This window comes from Eucyclogobius newberryi, unplaced genomic scaffold (genome assembly GCF_026437365.1).
Source record: "Eucyclogobius newberryi isolate DKJ021-1_F unplaced genomic scaffold, fEucNew1.0.hap1 SCAF_16, whole genome shotgun sequence".
Classification (NCBI taxonomy): Eukaryota; Metazoa; Chordata; class Actinopteri; order Gobiiformes; family Gobiidae; genus Eucyclogobius; species Eucyclogobius newberryi.
The window spans coordinates 20,566,642-20,581,421 of NW_027315790.1; the positions used below are offsets into that span (position 1 = coordinate 20,566,642).

The window sequence follows — 14,780 nt, forward strand, 5'->3', positions numbered from 1 at the left end:
ATCCATTCTTTCAATAAGCGGCCTTGCCTCTTCCACAAACCTCATCCTGCTTGTTTCCATGGAAATGTTGTTCCTTTAATACTCCACAGTATGGAATAAAACATATCCAACTCCATAAAGAATATTCCAAAGTATGGTTTTAACTTTCTATTTCAATGGAATCGTGCAGGTGACTTACCACCTCCAGAAAGTTACACAGTGTCACTTTAATATTGTGCAAAGCCCAGGCCATGGTTATAGTACTCTAGTATTAGTACTAGTATTGGATAGTTGTAATGTAAAAGCAGATCTTGCTTGTCTATACTTTACCCATGTCATAGTACTTGTGACTCATTTATTCATTCGACCAGGAAAGTGCCACTGAGATGAAGCATCTCTTTTTCAAGGGAAGTCATGGCCCCAGAGGGGAGGAGCCTATTGTACATGTGTCACTCATCTCTTTGGACAGTGAGAACTGCCATGTTATCACCTCACACATTATCATCTTTTGAACTTGTGTACTGTTGTCGGGCGTGTTATTGAAACCAAGTGTAAAACCTAAACTTGTATCTGCCATCCAGCTGTATGGAACCTTCTTCAAAGGCGTGGCTGCCCCATCAGGCTCAGTTTGGGTTGGTTGGTCAAGCGGAGGTTTGCTGTGGTCCTCCAGGAGTGTTAACCCCAAGTGAGTGAGCCGCCCAGGCTTCCCCTGCTGTCTGTCAGCTAACCTCAACGCTCTTGTGTCCAAGGATCTCTGTCGTCCGTGTTTCTCAGTGTTCCTTTTCTGTGTTGTGTGGTGTTTGCTGATGCCTCTGTTGGTCATGGGATAGTCTGATTTCAGTGTGGTCCCGATCGTCCAGGCTGTTGTTGTACCCGGACCCGTCCCACAACGAACCAGCTCAGGATGTTACTGAGCTGTGTATCAAAGAATATGTTCTTTAAAAACGTCACTAGATATTTGTGGTATAAGATCACACCCTTTGCAATTATTTTCAAAAGCTCCAAAATCCCTCGATTCAAAAAGCTAAATGAAATTGTAAAATGCGGGATATGTAATTACACCTTCCCAAAATATATTTATAAAAGTCTAAACTTTTCACAGCTGTCACAACAATTCCCTTGTTAGAACCACTAAGAATTAAGTATTGTCAGCAACAATGGCAATGAATACAATTTTCATACCAGCTCCAAAACAGCCTTCATTCTGTTTTCCCTCAGCCCCGTCCTGCACCAAGCCTCCTTCACCCTCTGAGTCTGGCTTTGTCAAACTCCACGAGTTATTTTGACATCCTCCAGGTTTGATAGCTCCATTTGCCTTGTGCTTCAGCTTTGATAGGTTTCTAAGTCGTTCCACTTTTTACATCGCCACATGAATGGCATTTCTTCTCCCTCAGGGGAAGAGGAAAAATAATTTTCCTGTTTCCTTGTAATGTTTCTCTTTCATTACATATATTGGAAATAGCATTCACCCCTGAAAAAAGTCTTGGAGTCCATTCCTAGTCCTCGTCTGGTCACGTTCTTATATAGAAAATATCACCTTCCTATAGGTAGTGTCTGTCTTTGTGTTGCGTTGTACTCACAGTATTTTGGATTTCAGAAAACAATTAAGCCACAGCATATTTTGCAGCTTCTGAAAGTCATTGCTCATTTACAAGCAAAGCAGTAAATATATTGATAAATAGTGAAGGTAGTGCGATGCAGATACAAACATGTTCCTATGGCAACCAGGCCACAGAGCTCCTGGCAAACTCACAACCGGCAGAAGGATCGGCAGCAGAGACGGCTTACGGTTACACACGCCACACCAGTTCAACTCATTTGCTTTCCTCAACTCCTAAAACATGTAAAACATTGTGAATATTTTAAACAAATGTATATTAGGGCTGTAAGCCCTAATATTAATTAGATGATTAGATGATTAATTAGATGACTTGGTCATCTAATTAATCAACTAATGGATTTGAATATTAAAGGTTTATAAAGGACCAGAGCAGAACGGAAAGGGTGTGTAGTGTGTTAGATGGAGATTTGGGAATGAATTGTAAATGTATTCTGCTTTATTATAGAAGTATGTAATTCAGTTTTACTTCAGTCTTTTCAGTGAACTTTGGGTAGGGTGACCAGATTTTCCAATTTAAAAACTGGGACACGCCTGGGTTGTGATGAGGGTAGGAATAAAATGGTAAAAAGCGAGGCATAAAAAGGTGCAAAAAGGGTCATGGCTTAGTCACACTTTCATGTCGCACTTGCAAGTCAGCATATAATCAGAGAGACTCATTCACTCATTTTCTCTATTTTAGCATTTTAGTCTCAAAGTGGTCAAACACTGGGACAATTGGGACAAATCAGTGGTTTTGGATACCTCTGCTGGGACATGGAACACAGGTCTCAAAACTGGGACTGTCCCGGTAAATATGGACGTCTAGTTACCCTAACTTTGGGTTGAATATGAATATTTTGGATGTACATGCCTGTTTTTATCAATGTTACTTAACCACTTAGCAAAAAACAAACTAATCAAATTATTCTTAAGAAAAATGCTCTCTTTATTGTTGACCAGAGACCTGAAGCTGACTTTGATAACAGGAAGTAGTTTATGTACAATTTGCAAATTAAAAAGTAGTAGTATAGTAGTATATAAATTGTATAATAATATAGTATATAGTATATATTAATATAGTAAATTAATCCAAGCCACTCTAGTATAACAACCTTTGTGCTTATCCATGTCATCCAGTTAACAAAACAATCTTCTAGGAACACAAAAATCTGTTCAGGCCGTACATATGATATTAAGACTAGAAACATTGCATTTTGAGATTTTCTAGCCTTATCTTAATCTATAAATGAATTGAATGGCTGTTTGTACTGTTTTGTTTAAAATACACAGTCAATTGTTGGTACATTGACAAAAATAATTTAGTTTATAATTATTACCTGTACAATTCTGTCAGTTTTTTAAATTGCAATTAGATTTGAGATGTTGTATCTTGACAGAGTTAGATTCTGTTCTGTGAGTGTGGATTATTCCATGAGCATCAACTCAAAAGAAAGTACTTAAATGTGAGCTGATAAACTAATACTAGAAGAAGTACAACCTGATCTTTTCTATAAAAAGAAGCCTGCGATTTGATAACTGCGCCTACGGCAATTTTGATTCAATTGTGATTAAATATATATATAAAAGATATCCAATAGATGTATACAAGATGATGTATTACTTTGAAGTGTTTCAACAGTAACTTCTGTCTTTGTCAGAAGTATTTAACAACGTCTTCACAGCTGTTCTTCTCAGGCCCAATGAACGTGCCAGGCTTATCGGGCAGAAGTCACTGTTGAAACATTCTAAGATAATATATAATCTCTTACCAATATTTACTGATATTGATGAACAACTGAATAATTCTACAAAGAAGATGAATATTCCCAATCTAGGACTGCAGTTGACTAAACACATTCTGGGTTGACTAAAAAGCCATGTCTATAAAGAGGGCATGGTAAAAGCTCTCAAAAATATTACATACCTTAATTTATCTGACCCAAACTGCACTCATCTGCTTGGGAGCTCATGCAAAGAGGAAAAAAAAGTACTAAGAAAGAATGTATTAAAGTGAACTTGTGACTCATTTACATATAAATACCCAAGTGTTGGTTGACAATCCCAATCCATTGTCATTTTTTCAATTTTCAAACATAGACTGGTGATTTCTCCACACATATTACATCACATTCTCCTCGTCCTATCACTCAAACTCTTCACAATGTACTTTAAAGTCTTTGCAAGGATGATTCCCAGTCTTAATATTGTCCTTGTGGTCCAAAAATATCTTGAGTTTGTGCAGGTTGAGTGTGGCTCCTCGCGCCCACTCCAGCCCTGCTTCCTCAACCCTCCACCCACCGCTGCTCCACTATTCACAGCATTTTACAAGACTTTATTATATTGCTTTCTAAACATAGCATCGAAGTGGCTCTCAACACAAATGCATGACTTGTTCCCTGTGTTTTTTTTGAAGCAATATGATCTAATCAATTATTTATTGATTAGTGGTACCTTTAATACCTATATATATTTTTTTATATAAACATCTTTTTAAATCTTCACATTATGATTATTAGCTTTTATTTTATTACATTACAATCAACATGGAAGTGTTGGCTTCACATGTGATCTGCATAACTATAACTAGTATATTATATATTAGAATTTATAATACAAATTATAATGAAAATCTTTAAAGTTGTCATTGTTAAAAAAATTATTTTAACCGTACCTTTTCCGGACTATATAGACTCTAAAACTCTCACAAAATGTAGCATTATTAAATCCAAATGTCATTTATCATCATTTTCAAGTAATATATTTTATTTGGAAATAACATCATTGACCTTGAAGCTTTGAGTCGCCATGTTTCAACCTTTATTTGGTAAAAATTTGCTAAAAAATATATATCTTAATTGACTATAGAAGTAATGGTTTGACTAGTTGATAACAGTAAACTAGTCAACAACTAAAATGATCATTATTGACAGCTCTACTCCTAAGAGTTAGCCACTTTATGAAATGACCCTTTATTCACATGATTTTCTCACACTGTTTGATTGCGAGGTTAGTTCTCTAAATGCCAGTAGTTATCATCTGAAAAGTGCGCAAAATGGTTTCAAATCTCACCTGGTAAAGTTTATTCATGCTTTTATTTCATCACAGCTTGATTATCATAATTCTGTTCTAATAAAGCCGCTCTTAACGGCCTTCAGCTTGTGCAAAACTCTGCTGCCAGTCTTCTAACAGGAACCCCAGAACGTCCCACACCACTGGGACTGATTCAAACATTTTAGAGCACTTCACGGACAGTTCTCCCAGTACGTTATTGACCTTTCGACACTTTACCCCTCTGGTCGCACCCTCTGGTCCTCTAATTTTGCCTCTATCTCTCGGTTGACTGTGTTGATTCCTTTAAAATGAGGCTGAAGACGCATTTGTTTAGAAAATCTTTTGGTTGGTCTCATTTGGTTATTGTTGCTATAGTTTTGCTGTACCTGCTCTTTGTAAAGCACATGGTGATTGTAACTGTGAAAAGCGCCATACAAATAAAGTTGACTCACTTATCGCTGCTTGGTTTCCCTGCGTTGTTGTGTGTTGGGTTAAGGCATTCTCGGTCTAAACTGTTGTCAGATCTCCCGGGGTGATGCTGCTGGCCTGTCAGAGTGATGAGGCTGACGCGCTGCTGAGCTCTTCCTGTCGTCACTCCACTTCCTGATTGTTTGGACAGCTCCGGCTTAATGAGCGCTCTCCACACTGCACGGACATTTGTGCCGGGCTGCTGGATTGTGATGTGAATTTGTGATGATGAAGAAAAAAAAAGAATGGGAACTTGTTTTTAGATACAGGATGGGTCATAAAAAAGGGTCAAAATAAGGCGACGATATTATGTGTTGTGTTAGTCCTGTTTTTCTCCCAGGTTTTGCCCTGTTTTACTCGCTGGTTAAGACCCGGTTTAGTCTTGCTTTAGTCCTGTTTTAGTCCTTGATGAAGACCTGGTTCACGCTTGATTTAGTCCTAGTTTTGTCCTTATTTTAGTCCTTGATGAAGACCTGGTTCACGCTTGATTTAGTCCTGGTTTTGTCCCTGTTTTAGTCCTTGATGAAGACCTGGTTCACGCTTGATTTAGTCCTAGTTTTGCCCCTGTTTGAGTCCTTGATGAAGACCTGGTTTATGCTTGCTTTAGTCCTGGTTTTATCCCTCTTTTAGTCCTTGATGAACCCTGGTTCACGCTTGATTTAGTCCTAGTTTTGCCCCTGTTTGAGTCCTTGATGAAGACCTGGTTTATGCTTGCTTTAGTCCTGGTTTTATCCCTCTTTTAGTCCTTGATGAACCCTGGTTCACGCTTGATTTAGTCCTGGTTTTGTCCCTGTTTTACTCCTTGATGAAGACCTGGTTCACGCTTGATTTAGTCCTGGTTTTGTCCCTGTTTTAGTCCTTGATGAACCCTGGTTCACGCTTGATTTAGTCCTGGTTTTGTCCCTGTTTTAGTCCTTGATGAACCCTGGTTCACGCTTGATTTAGTCCTGGTTTTGTCCCTGTTTTAGTCCTTGATGAAGACCTTGTTTACGCTTGATTTAGTCCTGGTTTTGTCCCTGTTTTAGTCCTTGATGAAGACCTGGTTCACGCTTGATTTAGTCCTAGTTTTGCCCCTGTTTGAGTCCTTGATGAAGACCTGGTTTATGCTTGCTTTAGTCCTGGTTTTATCCCTCTTTTAGTCCTTGATGAACCCTGGTTCACGCTTGATTTAGTCCTGGTTTTGTCCCTGTTTTAGTCCTTGATGAAGACCTTGTTTACGCTTGATTTAGTCCTGGTTTTGTCCCTGTTTTAGTCCTTGATGAAGACCTGGTTCACGCTTGATTTAGTCCTAGTTTTGCCCCTGTTTGAGTCCTTGATGAAGACCTGGTTTATGCTTGCTTTAGTCCTGGTTTTATCCCTCTTTTAGTCCTTGGTGAACCCTGGTTCACGCTTGATTTAGTCCTAGTTTTGCCCCTGTTTGAGTCCTTGATGAAGACCTGGTTTATGCTTGCTTTAGTCCTGGTTTTATCCCTCTTTTAGTCCTTGATGAACCCTGGTTCACGCTTGATTTAGTCCTGGTTTTGTCCCTGTTTTACTCCTTGATGAAGACCTGGTTCACGCTTGATTTAGTCCTGGTTTTGTCCCTGTTTTAGTCCTTGATGAACCCTGGTTCACGCTTGATTTAGTCCTGGTTTTGTCCCTGTTTTAGTCCTTGATGAACCCTGGTTCACGCTTGATTTAGTCCTGGTTTTGTCCCTGTTTTAGTCCTTGATGAAGACCTTGTTTACGCTTGATTTAGTCCTGGTTTTGTCCCTGTTTTAGTCCTTGATGAACCCTGGTTTACGCTTGATTTAGTTCTGGTTTTGTCCCTGTTTTAGTCCTTGATGAACCCTGGTTCACGCTTGATTTAGTCCTGGTTTTGTCCCTGTTTTAGTCCTTGATGAACCCTGGTTTACGCTTGATTTAGTCCTGGTTTTGTCCCTGTTTTACTCCTTGATGTAGACCTGGTTCACGCTTGATTTAGTCCTGGTTTTGTCCCTGTTTTACTCCTTGATGTAGACCTGGTTCACGCTTGATTTAGTCCTGGTTTTGTCCCTGTTTTAGTCCTTGATGAAGACCTGGTTCACGCTTGATTTAGTCCTGGTTTTGTCCCTGTTTTAGTCCTTGATGAAGACCTGGTTCACGCTTGATTTAGTTCTGGTTTTGTCCCTGTTTTAGTCCTTGATGAACCCTGGTTTACGCTTGATTTAGTCCTGGTTTTGTCCCTGTTTTAGTCCTTGATGAAGACCTGGTTCACGCTTGATTTAGTCCTGGTTTTGTCCCTGTTTTAGTCCTTGATGAAGACCTGGTTCACGCTTGATTTAGTCCTAGTTTTGTCCTTGTTTTAGTCCTTGATGAAGACCTGGTTCACGCTTGATTTAGTCCTGGTTTTGTCCCTGTTTTAGTCCTTGATGAAGACCTGGTTTATGCTTGCTTTAGTCCTGGTTTTATCCCTGTTTTAGTCCTTGATGAACCCTGGTTCAGGCTTGATTTAGTCCTGGTTTTGTCCCTGTTTTACTCCTTGATGAAGACCTGGTTCACGCTTGATTTAGTCCTGGTTTTGTCCCTGTTTTAGTCCTTGATGAACCCTGGTTCACGCTTGATTTAGTCCTGGTTTTGTCCCTGTTTTAGTCCTTGATGAAGACCTTGTTTACGCTTGATTTAGTCCTGGTTTTGTCCCTGTTTTAGTCCTTGATGAACCCTGGTTCACGCTTGATTTAGTTCTGGTTTTGTCCCTGTTTTAGTCCTTGATGAACCCTGGTTCACGCTTGATTTAGTCCTGGTTTTGTCCCTGTTTTAGTCCTTGATGAACCCTGGTTTACGCTTGATTTAGTCCTGGTTTTGTCCCTGTTTTACTCCTTGATGTAGACCTGGTTCACGCTTGATTTAGTCCTGGTTTTGTCCCTGTTTTACTCCTTGATGTAGACCTGGTTCACCCTTGATTTAGTCCTGGTTTTGTCCCTGTTTTAGTCCTTGATGAAGACCTGGTTTATGCTTGCTTTAGTCCTGGTTTTATCCCTGTTTTAGTCCTTGATCAACCCTGGTTCACGCTTGATTTAGTCCTGGTTTTGTCCCTGTTTTAGTCCTTGATGAACCCTGGTTCACGCTTGATTTAGTCCTGGTTTTGTCCCTGTTTTAGTCCTTGATGAAGACCTGGTTCACGCTTGATTTAGTCCTGGTTTTGTCCCTGTTTTAGTCCTTGATGAACCCTGGTTCACGCTTGATTTAGTCCTGGTTTTGTCCCTGTTTTAGTCCTTGATGAAGACCTGGTTCACGCTTGATTTAGTCCTGGTTTTGTCCCTGTTTTAGTCCTTGATGAACCCTGGTTCACGCTTGATTTAGTCCTGGTTTTGTCCCTGTTTTACTCCTTGATGAAGACCTGGTTCACGCTTGATTTAGTCCTGGTTTTGTCCCTGTTTTAGTCCTTGATGAACCCTGGTTCACGCTTGATTTAGTCCTGGTTTTGTCCCTGTTTTAGTCCTTGATGAACCCTAGTTCACGCTTGATTTAGTCCTGGTTTTGTCCCTGTTTTAGTCCTTGATGAAGACCTTGTTTACGCTTGATTTAGTCCTGGTTTTGTCCCTGTTTTAGTCCTTGATGAACCCTGGTTTACGCTTGATTTAGTTCTGGTTTTGTCCCTGTTTTAGTCCTTGATGAACCCTGGTTCACGCTTGATTTAGTCCTGGTTTTGTCCCTGTTTTAGTCCTTGATGAACCCTGGTTTACGCTTGATTTAGTCCTGGTTTTGTCCCTGTTTTACTCCTTGATGTAGACCTGGTTCACGCTTGATTTAGTCCTGGTTTTGTCCCTGTTTTACTCCTTGATGTAGACCTGGTTCACGCTTGATTTAGTCCTGGTTTTGTCCCTGTTTTAGTCCTTGATGAAGACCTGGTTCACGCTTGATCTAGTCCTGGTTTTGTCCCTGTTTTAGTCCTTGATGAACCCTGGTTTACGCTTGATTTAGTCCTGGTTTTGTCCCTGTTTTAGTCCTTGATGAACCCTGGTTCACGCTTGATTTAGTCCTGGTTTTGTCCCTGTTTTAGTCCTTGATGAAGACCTGGTTCACGCTTGATTTAGTCCTGGTTTTGTCCTTGTTTTAGTCCTTGATGAAGACCTGGTTCACGCTTGATTTAGTCCTGGTTTTGTCCCTGTTTTAGTCCTTGATGAAGACCTGGTTTATGCTTGCTTTAGTCCTGGTTTTATCCCTGTTTTAGTCCTTGATGAACCCTGGTTCACGCTTGATTTAGTCCTGGTTTTGTCCCTGTTTTAGTCCTTGATGAACCCTGGTTCACGCTTGATTTAGTCCTGGTTTTGTCCCTGTTTTACTCCTTGATGAAGACCTGGTTCACGCTTGATTTAGTCCTGGTTTTGTCCCTGTTTTAGTCCTTGATGAACCCTGGTTCACGCTTGATTTAGTCCTGGTTTTGTCCCTGTTTTAGTCCTTGATGAAGACCTTGTTTACGCTTGATTTAGTCCTGGTTTTGTCCCTGTTTTAGTCCTTGATGAACCCTGGTTCACGCTTGATTTAGTTCTGGTTTTGTCCCTGTTTTAGTCCTTGATGAACCCTGGTTCACGCTTGATTTAGTCCTGGTTTTGTCCCTGTTTTAGTCCTTGATGAACCCTGGTTCACGCTTGATTTAGTCCTGGTTTTGTCCCTGTTTTAGTCCTTGATGTAGACCTGGTTCACCCTTGATTTAGTCCTGGTTTTGTCCCTGTTTTAGTCCTTGATGAAGACCTGGTTTATGTTTGCTTTAGTCCTGGTTTTATCCCTGTTTTAGTTCTTGATCAACCCTGGTTCACGCTTGATTTAGTCCTGGTTTTGTCCCTGTTTTACTCCTTGATGAAGACCTGGTTCACGCTTGATTTAGTCCTGGTTTTGTCCCTGTTTTAGTCCTTGATGAAGACCTGGTTTACGCTTGATTTAGTTCTGGTTTTGTCCCTGTTTTAGTCCTTGATGAAAACCTGGTTCACGCTTGATTTAGTCTTGGTTTTGTCCCTGTTTTAGTCCTTGATGAAAACCTGGTTCACGCTTGATTTAGTCCTGGTTTTGTCCCTGTTTTAGTCCTTGATGAACCCTGGTTCACGCTTGATTTAGTCCTGGTTTTGTCCTTTTTTAACCTCTGTCATCCTTTAGATCATTTTGTCCAGATTTCACACCAACATCAGGCTTTGAATTAACAGGCCACATACATCAGTTCAAGTTATAGTAACAGAAATGCCATTCAACTCATAATTGGCCTATTATTAGGACATCTAATTCCACGGGTTTCCTCACCGAGCTGAGCGATGTGGGAGAAATACCCAGAGTTGTTTGAGATTAGATTTTAGCCGCACCGGGCAGCAGTTAAAAATACCTCTTGTAAAAATAGCAGCTTCCCGTCCAAAATAAGCAGTTGGCCGATGACACGACCGGTGTTTACAAGAGGAATATGGCAATTACAGAGGCTCACATAACACTGTCTGTGAGTCACCCCGCGCCCCAGAGTCCAGACCAGTCCATAACCAGATCTACAGCCCATGGTTTTTACTGGAAACAATGCCACTCGGCCTCAAACCTAAATGCATTACAGAAAAGAGAGAGAGAAGGCTCAATTTCACCCAAAAAGCTCCTCTCTGCAGTGTGTTATCGAGGCAAATGACCGTCAAAAAGCCTGATTACTTATGGAGAACATGCAAAGTGCTTTTCCAACACACAAAACGATGTCTGAACCTAGCTTTGTGCTCAAAGCACCTTCCAGAGCGATGGAAAATGATAATAAATAGCTTAGGATCTTTGTTATTGCGATCACAGATGAGACATCACTTAAGAGGACATCACACTTTATTCTAAGTGTCCAACTCAGTGAGACTGTGTGAGGATGTTCGCAGTTTCATAAAACGTGTGAAGTCATCCAATCTTTCAATGGTTTTCAACATTTCTCCGGACAATGCATCAAAACATTAAGCATATGCGTGAAGTGCCTTTTCTATATGACTCTGTGTGAGCTAGAAGTTGTAGCATCCATTAGCCTGTGTGAATGACGGACAGGTGAGGATTTTTCTGTTGTTTGATAATGTTAATAATTGCGAATATGCATAAAATCACACCACATCAAAACCTGGAACAAAACCTGGACTGTTCAGGACCACGCTATGTCTGCGTCTAAGATAAACTGGGCTTAAACCAGGACCAAACCAGGACTATTGTGAACAAACTCATAAAGACACAGGGCACTTACTGAAATTGTAATAAAAAAACAAAACGGCACAGGCGCTGGCAGTGAGTACGCAAACAAGTGTAGTAGATGGTTCATATTATATTTTGGCTACATTACTTCAAATATAATGTGAAAGCAGCAGTAATGAAGTCTGCAGCTCACCTCAGTGTAAAAATAGACGAGAGCCAAGTACCTTATCACGATGAGCTCTACAGGCTTTTATTACCGAGCTTTTGCTTAAGCTAATGTGATCATTACACATGGTTTTTCTTACTGTGTCCAAGGCTTACTAGGAAGTTAAACTACTACTAAAGTGGTTAGAGCACTTGTCCACCACTTGTGCAGCGGAGTATGAGCCTTGTAGTGCTATTGTTTGGACTGCTCAGGTTTAATGACATTTACAGACACTTGCTCTGAGCTGTGGATTGTGACGTGAATTTGTAATGATGCAAAAAAGTGTTGAAACTTGTTTTTAGATACATTATGTGTTGACCACCTTGTCTGGCAAAGGTTCATTTTTAACCTCTACCATTATTAATTTTGTTTTAGTTTAAGATAAGATAAGATAAGATATTCCTTTATTGTCCCACATGGGGAAATTTCATTGATGCAACGCCGGTAGATACAGAGGAAAAGAACAGGTCACTTATAGGAAGTTTGAAAAACCCTCTCAGTAGAAGATCTCCTATAAACAATTAATTATCTGATTGTCCAGATTTCAGGCCAACATAAGGCTTCAAGTGAATAGGATACTTAAGTTATATTCATTGAAATACCATGTCTTATAAGCTCTATCAGGACATTTAATGTGGTGCGTGCGAGGTGTGTGGAGGCGCTGATGATGCAGAGTGGCAGCCACATTTTCCGTCACTCTGTCCTGGGGCAGCTGTGGCTACATAAGTGGCTTCCCACAACCGAGTGTGGACGGAATGAATAATGAAAACAGTATAGCGCTTAAAGGGGCATCGTGCATTACAAGTACAAGGCATTACTATTATTATTTGCATGTGTATGAGCTATTCAAATATATATAACAACCTACTTTATGGATAGTGTAACATTGCATTTCTATTCTAATTATTTTTCATTTGGATTTTGCACCGGCCTATGTGTTTTGGATGACGCAAACAGTTAACTTCCTTTTGATTGGGCAGGAATCAGTTTGAACCCTTACAAATGTTACTCATCTTACTGAAATGATCAAAAGCTTTTGGTAAACCTACACTAATAGGTTTTTATCCTTATATAAATAGAGGCCATGTAAAGCACTTGAGGTAACACAAGAACGTCATCAAGTACCTCCTTTAAGTCAATGCGGATGCTCCTCCTTTCCAACGTTATGCTAATCTCTCAGGGCTCAACATTGCGTATCAAGCTGCGAAAACGTCATACATGTTTGAGATCTGTCTATTCCATCTATTTCCTTCAAAAATGTCCGTGCATGTGTGTATTAATAGAGAGATATATGCTCAAGGTTGAGTATGTTTCTCGTACACCCACTCCGCGTCTTCTCTGTATCACAGTTAGCTAGAGGCTGCAGCCGCCCCCACACTCTGCTCCTGACAGCAATTTACATTCAGAATAGCCCTGTGTGAACATATCCATGGATTAATGTCTCGTTTTACTTCAAAAGCTGCATATTTTAGGACATTGTGAAAACACACTGGGGTTAAAATCCAGAATATGTTAAACGCACCACTCGTTTTGCTGGTAAATTGATTGTGGGTTGTTACATTTTGCCTCTGTCTTTTCAATCTTGTTCAGGAAGAGATTCCCCTCTCAGCAACAAATAGGTCTTTCCAGTTGACTCGGGCATGTTTTGTGATAGAATTTTTCCTCACGCCATATCTGAGCACTTTTATGTTTCATGCTCTCTGGGTTGTTTCTATGGAGACCAAACAATTAGCTGGATTCAAATTAGGACCTGGAAAGGAGCCTATTCACAGGCTTTGGGAGCGTGGAAATCATAGGATGACAGAGAGCCTTGATTCATGGTTATAAAAAAGACAAGAGAGGGAGGGAAGACTGCCCCTAAGAATCAGTCACAGACCCAAAGATGCGAAGAAACGTTTTACAGCTGTGGAAGCAAATGACAAGGACAGATCCAATGAGATTTTACTGTGTCACGTACAGGGCTAAACCCAGGGCTAATACAAATGTTAAAGTACATTAATGCATTTTCTATTATTGTAGTGAGGTCGTTCACCTCAGTGTTCCTTCTATTAGCAAACAGTAGAAGTAGTATTAGTAGTGGTAGTAGTAGTGGAGGTAGTAGTAGTAGTAGTAGTAGTAGTAGTAGTGGTGGTAGTAGTAGTAGTGGTGGTGGTAGGAGTAGTAGTGGTAGAAGTAGTAGTAGTAGTAGTAGTGGTGGTGGTGGTAGTAGTAGTGGTGGTAGTGGTGGTTGTGGTGGTGGTGGTGGTAGAAGTAGTAGTAGTAGTAGTAGTAGTAGTGGTGGTAGTAGTAGTAGTGGTAGAAGTAGTAGTAGTGGAGGTAGTAGTAGTAGTAGTAGTAGTAGTAGTAGTAGTAGTAGTGGTGGTAGTAGTAGTAGTGGTGGTGGTAGGAGTAGTAGTGGTAGAAGTAGTAGTAGTAGTAGTAGTGGTGGTGGTGGTAGTAGTAGTGGTGGTAGTGGTGGTTGTGGTGGTGGTGGTGGTAGAAGTAGTAGTAGTAGTAGTAGTAGTAGTGGAGGTAGTAGTAGTAGTAGTAGTAGTAGTAGTAGTAGTAGTAGTGGTGGTAGTAGTAGTAGTGGTGGTGGTAGGAGTAGTAGTGGTAGAAGTAGTAGTAGTAGTAGTAGTGGTGGTGGTGGTAGTAGTAGTGGTGGTAGTGGTGGTTGTGGTGGTGGTGGTGGTAGAAGTAGTAGTAGTAGTAGTAGTAGTAGTGGTGGTAGTAGTAGTAATAGTAGTAGTAGTAGTAGTGGTGGTAGTAGTAGTAGTGGTGGTGGTAGGAGTAGTAGTGGTAGAAGTAGTAGTAGTAGTAGTAGTGGTGGTAGTAGTAGTAGTGGTGGTGGTAGGAGTAGTAGTAGTAGTAGTAGTGGTGGTAGTAGGAGTAGTAGTAGTAGTAGTAGTAGTAGTAGTGGTGGTGGTGGGAGTAGTAGTGGTAGAAATAGTAGTAGTAGTAGTAGTGGTGGTGGTGGCAGTAGTAGTGGTGGTGGTAGTAGTGGTAGTAGGAGTAGTGGTGGGAGTAGTAGTAGTAGTAGTAGTGGTGGTGGTGGGAGTAGTAGTGGTGGTGGTAGTAGTGGTAGTAGGAGTAGTGGTGGGAGTAGTAGTAGTAGTAGTAGTGGTGGTGGTGGGAGTAGTAGTGGTGGTGGTAGTAGTGGTAGTAGGAGTAGTGGTGGGAGTAGTAGTAGTAGTAGTAGTGGTGGTGGTGGGAGTAGTAGTGGTAGAAGTAGTAGTAGTAGTAGTGGTAGTAGTGGTGGTGGTGGTGGTGGTGGTGGGAGTAGTAGTGGTAGAAGTAGTAGTAGTAGTAGTAGTGGTGGTGGTGGGAGTAGTAGTGGTAGAAGTAGTAGTAGTA

The 14,780-nt window shown here is 40.6% G+C and overlaps 1 protein-coding gene across 1 annotated transcript in view; it reads left to right on the plus strand.

Moving 5' to 3' along the window:
* The window catches only part of LOC140361939 (ras/Rap GTPase-activating protein SynGAP-like), a 48,895-nt gene that overhangs the window by 2,571 nt on the left and 31,544 nt on the right, over positions 1–14,780 (plus strand). Inside the window, exon 2 of the mRNA XM_072447852.1 lies at positions 561–664. Within this exon, the coding sequence (XP_072303953.1) occupies positions 565–664 (100 nt within the window). The 5' untranslated portion in view covers positions 561–564. The remainder of the gene's footprint in view (positions 1–560; positions 665–14,780) is intronic.